Source organism: Aulonocara sp. 'chitande type north' Nkhata Bay, linkage group LG9 (genome assembly GCF_057382095.1).
Source record: "Aulonocara sp. 'chitande type north' Nkhata Bay isolate Kocher_YH1m ecotype deep benthic linkage group LG9, A_spYH_male_GT1.1, whole genome shotgun sequence".
Lineage (NCBI taxonomy): Eukaryota > Metazoa > Chordata > Actinopteri > Cichliformes > Cichlidae > Aulonocara > Aulonocara sp. 'chitande type north' Nkhata Bay.
Genome location: NC_141352.1, coordinates 29,025,064 through 29,036,671, shown reverse-complemented (window position 1 = coordinate 29,036,671; position 11,608 = coordinate 29,025,064). Strand labels below are relative to the sequence as shown.

Below are 11,608 nucleotides of genomic sequence, written 5' to 3'. Positions count from 1 at the left end.
GAGCTAAAGCTAAAAGGACAGTTTATTTGTACCATCTTCATGTCAACACATTCAAGAACATCACAGATGAAAGAAACATTAAAAACTTCCACACTACACAAAGCTAGAAAAATAGTTTCTTCCTATATGTAGAAAAAACAGAAACATCGAACACCTCCAAGACTCTCTTTGAAAGAACTAAAAACCTTTATTCTCATGGTCCAATCATGAGTGAACTCCCCGATGAAGCCTTGTGTGCTAAAACATGTCAGAGTTTGAAAGGTTAAACATGAGTTTCCAAAACGTTTTGCTGGAGAACAATGAACTATTTGACTGAGTTTCAATTATTTACAGACGAGCAAAACCAGGGGTCCGTTCTTCGTACCTCGCTAAGTAAGTTAGCTGGATTTGATTGTTGACGATTTCACGTGATCCTGGATCGTTCGGTTCCCCGAAGCTCATCCGGGACTTGCTGTCATAGCAGCAGGGCCGTAAGCATAAACCTGCTCGGGAGCAGGTTTACTTTATGTAAACAGGATTAGATCGCGGCCATGCAGGTATGTCCGCTTCATTTATACGAAAGCAACAGCGATATTCCACCACTGTTTCACCATAAATAAATAACATCAATGTAACTAAAGACAATGCAGCACTTGATCCTTTTATTGATTTCACACAGATACATACAGGTCATTTCCTAAAAAAGGGAAATGTACTATTAACATTCTATTACGTGTATGTGATTATTACAGATGTAATTCATATTTCACAGTAGTAATTGTAAATCACTCCGTGTAATCAAGATGAGAGACCACGGCTATAAAAGCGAAGGTGGATTTGGGAAGCCTGTCGCAGCCATGTCCTGTCCGTATACGCGAGCAACCCATTGAGGAAGGTGCAAGATTGATAAGGAGAGTCCTCAGAATTCAGCGTATATTGCGGGACAGACAGGATCCTTCAGCTCAGCGTGACACTGTGCTCATTGAGAGATATCGATATTCCCGTGAGGGTATTATTTACCTAACCAACTTGTTGACAAGGGGGTGCAGGACCACCACCTGTCTTTTTTTGCTCTGCCCTTTTCTTGGTTGCTGTTATGAACAAACTAACAGACTATTACAGGGTCTCTTTCCAAGAGACGAAAAGCAATATAAGAGATAAATATTACCATTCTGTAGAATACTCCTGTATTTCACTTTTATTTGTTCCCATGTTCTAGTGGGTCCTGTTGTGGCTCTAATGTGTAAGGGGATATAATATAACATATTATAATACAATATAATGCCATATAATATTGGATAATATAGTGTCATATGATAGATCTACCCTACCGCCTACTGGTGTTGGCCGGAGGGGCCGATGGCGCGATATGGCAGCCTGGCTTCTGTCAGTCTGCCCCAGGGCAGCTGTGGCTACAACCGTAGCTGCTCCACCAGTGTGTGAATGTGAGAGTGACTGAATAGTGGCATTGTAAAGCGCTTTGGGTGCCTTGGAAAGCGCTATATAAATCCAATCTATTATTATTATTATTATTAAATCACCTACGAGTTTAATTTGTCAGCAACCTTCTGCCAGCCCTCTCTCCTTGCTTTTGCAGCCTTTGCAGTGTTCCCTTGCGTTTTAATTAAACTCTGAAACTCCTGAAATCCCTCAATCAAGAGTTCTTGCTCTGCTGCCGAACAATACTGAGCGCGCTCCTTCGACATTTTCGCTGACCAATCAGGGGGTTGCCGATCAATGTTTCTACTATCGATGCGTAGCCCCTTTTACGACACCCAGTGATGTCACATTACTGCGTCCAGCTGTACTAATCGTCAACGGCAGGTGTGTTCGGGGAACCGGATTAGCGAGCTCACGGTTAGCGCGATGGTTTGGTCTTGGATGTGTCATTTGATCTTGGATGTAGTGAGCGACGTACGAAGAACGGGCCCCTGGACAGAGAAAAAAGGACAAAACTGACTCAGTAAAACGACAGAAAATAAGATCTCATGTAAATCTGTATTATGTAGAAGTTCAGCCCAGCAACCAGTTCAGTTCAACACAAGTTCAAATGATTCTATCTGAACTCTGTGGAGCCTGATCTCAAGCTTTTTGAGTCTGACACTGAAACCAGAGGATCTTTCTGTCTCTTCAGATTCACTGTGATCCAGTGATGGGAGTGATTTCAGCCCTGAGTGATCACGCTGATGTTTGCACAGAGCAGACAATGAGGTGAATGTTTGGGCACATTGGTAACAGTGAAACAGTTTATTAGTAACGTGGGATCGTTTGTGTTTGGAGTATGAACTGAGATTCCTGAAGCTCTTGTCACACTGGTCACAGCTGTAGTTTCCTTCCATGTGTGTACGTTCATGATTGTTACGACCATTTGACTGTGAGAAGCTTTTGTCACAGTGTCTGCACTTGTATGGTTTCTCTCCTGTGTGGACTCGTTTGTGTGATTTAAGCTCCCATGCAGTGGTGAAGGATGACCCACACTGATCACAGAGGTGCTTTTTAACCCCACTGTGAATCAGTTCATGTTGTTTTAACTCAGTTGATGTGGGGAAGCTACTCCCACATTCTTTGCAGTATTGCAGTTTGTCTCCAGTGTGTCTACGTTGATGTCTTTTTAGGGTGGCTTGCTGACTGAAAGTTTTTCCACAAAGGTCACAACGAAAATCTTTCCCACCACCACAGTGATGACAGGGTTGAGAACTGGATCCATCTGTGTCGCTCTGCTTCTAAACAAAGACACAAAGACAGTGTAAGTCAGTCCTTCAACACTTTTATCCTGAACGTCGCCTGAAATAAAGAGCATCTCTGCAGACGTCCAATTACATTTGACTGTTTCAGTTAACACACTCAGTTTACTGGGCTGCAATAACTACAATACTACCACCATAATACTACAGTAATACTAAAATCATAACTGACATGAAAATCTGAATAATCACTCAGAGCTGCTTTTCCATGCAGTAGAATTGCTAACATGCTAACACAGTTTAATGAGCAGAGTTGTTCCAAACAGTCAGGCTAAAATGACAAGATAACAATATAAATACATACCTCACAGTAACTGCACTTGTAGAGTCTCTTTCTGGTGTGGATCTGTTGGTGTCGTCTCAGGTAATGTGGAGCTTTAAAAGTCTTCTCACACAGGTCACATTTATAACGTCTCTCCTCAGTGTGGATAAACATGTGTTGTTGTAACTGTGAGCCTGTTGTAAACTCTTTGCCACACTGTTCACAGCAGTACACATCATGTCTGGTGTGAATGCGTATGTGTGTATTTCGGGTCTCTATGTGGCTGAAAGTTTTTCCACAGATGTCACAGCTGTACGCCTTAATTCCAGAGTGGGTAACTAGATGCCTCTGTAAGTGGCTACTGTGAGTAAAAGCTCTGCCACACTGATCACAGCTGTACGCTTTAACTCCACTGTGGATGAGATGGTGTTGTTTTAGGGATTCCTTCCAGGAAAAAGACTTTCCACACAAGTCACAGCTGAACGGTCTCTCTCCAGTGTGGATGAGCTGATGCTGTTTTAGATTACCCTTCTCAGTAAAACCCATCCCACACTCGTCACAGGTGTGTTTTTTCTCTCCCTTTCTTCTGTGAGGTTTGTCGGCCTCCTGAGAGCGCTGACTTCTCGCTCCATGTTGGTCCTGCAGTGACAGAGATACAAACAGAGGCAGTGAGTGAAATGCAGTCGTGGAACAAACTCAACCTTCAAACTCCCTCCATTAACACTAGTTTTAAACCTGAAGGTGGAGTGTGGCACCAAACACCTTAAAGGTCTCTTATCCCCACCTGCTGGTAGTTCTAACACATTACATCCAACCAGCTGTTAAAAATAATTCATGACTGTTCAAACACTAAAATCATGCCCATCCCTCCTGATTGCACGCGCACATGCACACACACTTTTATATTATTTTATAATTTATATTATAGTGTAGTTTCCTATTACATATTTCTTTAATTTTTATAGATTTATACATAATTATTCAGTGATATTAAATCGTATTTTTGTTTATTTAAAAAGAACCCCATTAGCTTCCACAACAGATGTTGCTCATCTTCCGTCAAATACTATCACATAAAATATTATACAATAAAGTGGATTCAAGATATCCACATGATTTGGCTCTTACATCCACAGTGAGGTTTCACAATTGTTAAAATATAAGCAATCAATAATAACAATATAATAATAATATCAATAACATTCAGGCACATTACACAAATTTCAAAAACAAATCATCTCTTACAATATTTACAACAACTAAAAGCTCTGTGAATCGGCTTTTAAGTATGGAAGCCCGTTTCCGCCACTAAATAAAAACAAAACAGCTAGTATCCATAAGATGAAATTTTGAGAAATATAACTCGAAATTTTGAGAAAAGTAACTCGAAACTTCGAGTTAGCTCTGCCAATCAAAAATATAGGTGAATGAGGTCGCTTTCTTGTTACCCGGAAGCACATGGCAGAGGAACGTGCACTCAAAAACGGATCCCAACAAATTGGCGCTTTCGCGAGTACGTTTGCTGATAGTAACACCATGTGATTCAGCTAATAACACAGGGATTTCATCATTTGTGAAGCCAGGCTGAAAACACTCAGCAATCTGTGCATTCACGACTGGATGTACTACCGTTAGCTTAGTTGTAGCATTTGTAGCTGAGGGCTTCAGCTTCCGGGTAACGAGGAAATGACGTCATTCACATAGATTACTGATTGGCAGCGCTAACTCGAAATTTAACAGTGTAAATGCAAATTGCTTGCTGAGAGTTTAACCAAAAGGATTTTCCAGAGGAAATTGGCTGACATTTGCTCCAAGGCATTTGTATTTGCACTGTTACATTTTTATATAACTTTAATACACATAAAAAACAGCTGCTTGTTTAAGTAAAAATACATTGATGGGTTTTTTTGCACTAATAAAGTTGTGCAGTTGTAAAGTATTTTGTCTAGTGTCAATTATATCGTCAGTTGTATTGTTATCGCAAATTTTCAAATGTATATCGTGATAAATATTTTTGGTCATATCGCCCTGCTCTGTCTGTCACCTTCTGTGTTGAGCTCATTGTTTCCTCTGTAGTGGCTGAGCTGAGTCCAAGTAGCTGAAAATGTTCCTCTGCTGCTCCGTCAGACTCTTCTCCTCCTGCTGATCAGCTGGGACACAAAACAGATCTTTGTTAGGCTCCACACTGCACTGAAGAGTCAAAGTGTCTCATATGTTCATCTGACAAAAAAACAAATTTTTGCTTCCCGAGGTGGGCAAACAGACACAAAAGGTTTGAGCACCGATACCAAATTTAGCAGTATGGCAGACCAGTAGCAGGAGAGACTGAGGCCTGTTATTGGAATCAAATGCCCAGTGAGCCGACACAACGATTTGCACAAGACAAAGACAGCTGTGTTTTATCCTGGAATACATTTATTTTACATTTTCTTGAAATGTTTTTCATTGTAGCACTTTTACCTCACACTAGGAGTGCAACGATACACAAAATTCACAGTTCAGTCGGTTCGATACTTTGGTGTCACGGTTCAATATTTTTTTAGAGACAAAAATTTTCATGCCTTTTTAATTTGTCATTTATTAAAATTATAAATATATATTTTAACTCAAAAGTACAGTTTTTAAATTTAATGTTGCTGAAACAACAAAAAATAAATAAATAAATCTGATTGAGGAATCACTCATCTTTGGAAAGAGAGTTTATTACAGAGAAATGGCTCTTTCCAAAATAAAAGCTATACTATACTCTTCTTCTGGCTATATTCTCAGCAGCATATTAAACATATCAGGTCCCTATAAGGAGAATCATGTGCTAACAGCTGTCTAAATCACTCTGTAAAGTTTGTGGCATGCGTGCTTGTTGTTTTTGTCTGCTTCCACTTGTCTTTGCACTAGGATGATGTCGGCATAAATGTGCAGTCATATTCGTTGTGTTCCCACTAGTGCTGTCAGCGTTAATCTCGTTAAAATGACGTTAACGCCACAAATCTCCCTTAACGAGTTACCATGGATCGCCCCGTGCGTGGGGCTGGACGGCGTCAACACATTAACAAGCTAACTGCGCTAACACACTAGTTCCCACCAATTGAGCATTCCGTGGCACAGCCGACATACTGTTTTACTTTTGTCCATGACGCGCTTACCATCAGGGTCATGCTTCACATGAAAATCAAGACAGTTCCAAACACCAGATCTGAATGAGGGTGGGGGAGCTTCAATTTCGGGTAGCATTGAGGCAGTTGCCATGTTGCAACGAGCTTAGCTTCTGTCTTGCTAGCTTGCGCTACGCTCAGTGGATCTGCACTCGACAGTGCAGCCTAGGCGTAGTAGTCGAACGCAGATGCACTGAGCGCTCAACACTAGGGATGGGTATCGTTTAGGTTTTATCCGATACCGGTGCCAAACCGGTACTTTTGAAACCGTGCCGGTGCTTAAACGGTGCTCAAACCGGTGCTTAAAGAATGGAGAACACAAAATTGGTCCAAAAACCTCTCATGTTCAGCTGTTTTTTGTAAAAAGATAACAATTTTAGCCTTTTCTACAGCTATGAGGCATATATGGTATCACTCTTGGCTGGAAGCAGTGCTTAAACAATGAAGGAAAAAAAACAAAAAAACAAAAAAAAAACAAACACACAAACTTTGTCCAAAAACCTCTCATGTTTAACTGTTTTCCATTTTTTCTTTGGTCATTTTAGCCTTTTTGGCCAGGGTGAAGGGAGTATCTGCCATCAAACAAGAAGACAGCCGCATGTAGCTATGATGATGTTTGCTAGTTCACCTTACATGCATTAATGTAATAACGTGGTTAGCCTACTCAACGTGAATTACACACGAACAACATTAAGCTACTCATGCTGAGAAGAACGGCTGCTGCTGCTGCCATCATCTCGAAATATATATATTCTTCCGTGTAAGATGGTGCCGGTGTGCATGGCTCGCCGTCCACGGTTGTCGGATCCACTTTTGCTCTGCGTGTTTCTATTGTTTTCGTCACTTTTATTGAACAACGCTGACTCTCTATTGACCTACGATCGTGAAGCTCTGTTAAATATTCGATTTGCCACAGAGAATTTGGGAAGGACTAACGCTGATGGACAGGACTTTTTTCTACCTCTGCTACTATCTGGAGTACCGCATCACCTGGATTACACCCCTACCACATCTCATAAGAGGAAGCGCTTTAAACGTCGGGGAAAACGTAGCGGGCTACTCGTGAAACTGAAATCATATTTGGCTCTTTCATCTGGCAGTAACAGATTAGTTTCCGAATGCACTCTGACTGAATTCAGACCTTTGCACTGGCGTTTTGTCTCCTGTCGCTTCCTGGAACCTATTGGCACCTGGCTGGTACCTGTTGTCGGCTTGGCTGAAGAGATTCAGCATTCCCGCCTTCTCTTACCTCATCTTCGCTGCGGTGGAGCGAATTCGCGGAATCTTCGGCAACTGAAACAGGTTCCCTGGATGGCTGTCACCGGTCTGACGGACCCTACCAGGTTTGCCCTTGTAATGAAGTTGATTTACCGTTGTTTTTTTGTCATTGATATTTGATCTATTTGTAGTCGACCAGGTGACAACAACAACGTCGAGAAAACATCTATTTATAGTTGACCATCATTCGGCGCTGGCCACCATCAAAAAGCCATCGATCTGTAGTTGAGCGTTAAATTGCATTGCAACTGAGCGCGTATAAAGTACCGGAGAAAGTAGATTTATTGTTCTTTTGTTATCAATGACTTTTGGTCTAGTGCACCAGCTTTAAAAAATCGTGTCGACATGCAATTTATGTATAGTTGACCGGGAAATTAAAGCAGCGATCACTTGGACTATTCTGCAGCACCCCTATCACATTGGTACATCCCTCCAGGTAACCATTGTCTTGTACAGTAGAGGAGGACATTAGATTTACTCTCAGCGGAATTGACCGGAGAAGGCATCAGTTCATGCACTGCACTGGCCTGCACCACGATTAGTATAAGGTAAGAATGAATGAATTTTTTTCTATTCGTTATTTCCACGGTTGCATTTGAATAACAGCAAAAAAAAGAAAGAAAAAAAAGGAAAAAAAAACTCGTTAATGTACAGTTTCGGACAAAATGTGGGAGCCTGAAACTGTGTCTACTTTCATCTTACAATCTGGCAACAAATAAATTGCACTGCAAACAAAGTCTATCAACAAAGAAAACATTTTCGTTTCATACTTTGCTGTTATAATCCCTTACAAAGCTAGCTTTAACGCGTCGAGGATTCCTTTGTTCTTGCCATCGCCTCGGCGCTTGACCCAGACTTTCGCTCTGTAGTTGCTTTTTAGCATAGTACTACAAAAAAATTAAATCTGTGATATATAATTGATAAACGTAAAGGTAACTGTATAAATGTGTTCAATGACTTTGTTACTTTTAATGATTGGAGAGCACCCGCTTCAATTCGCACTCAATTCAAACTTTACGTTGCACGCTCACCTAACTTGTGTTTGCACCTTTTGTCCACACGTAAACTGCGTTTTCGTTAACTGAAAACTGAGATTTTTAAAGAAGTGTTAAGGTTCAAATATTGATGAAGGAGAGTACAAACAACCATGGTCCAGAAGATCTTGGTCAAAACAATTGATTTTAATGAATACACGCGTGGGAAGACCAGTGCCTGTTCGCAGACAGGAACGGTTCTCCGACTTAATCAAAGCATACACAGATTTTTATAGCATCAGGGTTTGAATTAATGACGCCCCTTCATACGTCACAGACAGAATATATACATACGTCAAATCAAAAGCACAATGACTTTTAACACGGTTTAAAAGAACGTTGTCTTCTATCTCGTCTGGAACACGAGCCCCACATCCTGCCAGACGCTGTTCCTCTTTCTTGCAGAGACAACAAGAAACTGTTCCTCTTTCCAGAGACAAACATGACCAACTTCTCACCTATAAATGAGTCTAACTAATGTGTGTGCGTATATGTGTATGTCACCTCTTGCCTACTAACGCTCACTAACTGTATGTGTGTCTCGCCCTTAAATGCTCTCTCATCTCACCCGTTGCACTTCTGACCTTTCACCAGAACAGAGGCTCATCCTTATGTGTAACTAGACTTGTAGTCAAGACCGCCTAATCCGAGACCAAGACAAGACCAAGACCAGGGGGGTATCGAGACCAAGACAAGACCAAGACCAGAGGGTATCGAGACCAAGACAAGACCAAGAACAAGTTGAGACGAGACCAAGACCGAGACCGAGTCAAGACGAGACCAAGACCAAGACCGAGACCGAGACAAAAAAAGTCTTTAAACTGCAGCCAGATGCTATTCTATGCAGGACACCTTAAACTAGTTTTTTTAATTAAGCAGCAAGGCAGAACAAAGTCGGGCCTGTATCAAGACACAGGGACTAAACCCCAATTCAACCAGACCCAGAACTGATCCGGAATTAAAACAGGACTACAACAGTTCAAAATCAGGGCCCTATTTCAGGAAGCCGGTTTAGAAAACTCAGAGTGAAAAACGATACTCAGGGTTGAGTAACCCCGAACTGTCCAACTCGGAATATTCGGTTTCAGAAAGGCTGATAACAATTAGTTCAATCAACGCGGAGTTGCTTTAACCTCGAGTTAAGCGCGCGCACGAGGATACATAAAGCCCTGATTAGTGGAGCACAGATTAAGCGAGTCACCATGGAGACGGAGGGAAAGAAGGCGCGGTCAACGTACCTTACAGCGCTTGAGGCCGAAATTCTGATGGCAGCATATGCCGATAACATGCAAATTTTGCAGGAAAAAAGTAACACAGCCTCAGCTGCAAAACAAAGGGAGCATGCATGGCAAAACATAGCCGACAGAGTCAATGCGTGAGTGTTAATTTAAACATTGATCTAATAACACGTTATTTTATTATATTTTATTTTATTTTTTATCTCATACATTTTATTTTGTGATGTGAGCGCAGGTGCAACCCAACAGGCCCCAAACGTGCCTGGCAGCAAGTAAAAATGAAATATAAAAATATAGTCCAAACAGGTAAGGTGTAATTGTATTATGAGCCATAGTGCTTGGTCTGTTTGTCTGATGTAAATCAATTGCAGTTAGAGGCTACATTAATTTTCTTTCTGTAAGCACTTATTGAAATTATCTGAGCACATTACAAGTACATATTTGATTACTCTGTATGCTCAAATGTGACCCGTTATAGCCAACAGAAAAAAAGCGGAGGCCCGAAAAACAGGTGGGGGTCCTCCACCACCACCACTCAGAGGCTGAGCAGTTGGCTTCCACATTTGTGATAATGGGAACACCACAAACAAGTACAGGAGACGTTTCAGTGCAACTGTAACATTCCTGACTGCCCGACAGACGGTAGCCTTGGAAACGTGCTCAGCGTCACCAATATTATACAGAAAGCTCCCGTTTGCAAAAAACCGAAGTGCGATACAAATAATATGTACAGAACTGAGAGAATGTCCGCGATGTGTCACATGAGCAATATTAGGCCTGAGGATGTTATTCAAATGAATTATAGATTGTGCTGACAAACGGTGACGTTCACACAGAAAATCATCAGGAAATGATAAAATGTCCAAACGCGCTCTAATCACTCTCTCCCAGCGGAGAGCTCTGCGGAGAATTTGGGCTTCAACATCTACTGGCTCTTCAAGGAAGGAGCACGCCATGTCTGACACTTCCTACAGTCAGGTTTCCGACACAGAGGCGGAGAACGTCAGGGTTAGTTGAAGTAAACCTGCTAGGGGGCAGGTTAGCTTCACGGAGTGTGTCGTCATAGTAACTCACTCAGGATTAATCTAAACTCGCTTTGTGAAACCGATAACCCAGAGTTTTCGTTAACTCAGGGTATACTTACTCAGAGTTTGCACTAAACCGGCTTCCTGAAATAGGGCCCAGGACTACTGAGGACTTAACCAAGACAGAACCAGAATCAGAACTAGATGATAGTAGCACTAAAAATCATCATAGACCTGCACTACACTTATTTTTTAATTCTACCAAAGTACAATATTTAGATTGAGAAAAGTTTATATAATTATTTAGCCTTGTTGTGCAAACAAGCCTGCATAACTTAATAAATATAGAATTTGAAAAGTAACAAATGGTATCTAAAAAGAAACACTAGGTACTAGATACATGTTCTGATGAGTTTTGGCAAACAACCATTTGACTAACATGTGTGTCTCACCTGCTCTTGTTCCATCTCTGTTCTGTCGTCATTCTCTCTCTCCCTCTCTGCTCCTCTCTCTCCCTCTCTGCTCCTCTCTCTCCCTCTCTGCTCCTCTCTCTCCCTCTCTGTTCCTCTCTCTCCCTCTCTGTTCCTCTCTTTCCCTCTCTGTTCCTCTCTCTCCCTCTCTGCTCCTCTCTCTCCCTCTCTGCTCCTCTCTCTCCCTCTCTGTTCCTCTCTCTCCCTCTCTGTTCCTCTCTCTCCCTCTTTGTGCTGACAAGCCAAACACCAACATCATCAAATATACAGTTGAAACCACATATTTATGTACTCTTCAGATAAAAACACAAACACTTTTTTAATTGTAACATCAAATCAGACTAAATGTTTATTTTTTTAGATTGATAAATATAAAAAACATATTTGTTAACTTTAAGAGTAAAGAGAGAAACTATCTGTATTTCT

At 41.4% G+C, this 11,608-nt stretch overlaps 2 protein-coding genes across 2 annotated transcripts in view; both read right to left on the bottom strand.

Annotated features, from left to right (window-relative positions):
• Positions 1-11,608, bottom strand: part of LOC147322318 (uncharacterized) — a 47,012-nt gene that overhangs the window by 30,960 nt on the left and 4,444 nt on the right. The gene's annotated exons all lie outside the window — the stretch shown is intronic.
• Positions 5-9,855, bottom strand: LOC147322320 (uncharacterized). Its single transcript, XM_086306867.1, has 3 exons — positions 5,030-9,855; positions 3,028-3,624; positions 5-2,702 (listed from the first exon to the last, which is right to left on the bottom strand). Exons 1-3 carry the CDS (start codon positions 5,045-5,047, stop codon positions 2,010-2,012), a joined length of 1,308 nt encoding a protein of 435 aa, XP_086162993.1. The 5' UTR covers positions 5,048-9,855; the 3' UTR covers positions 5-2,009.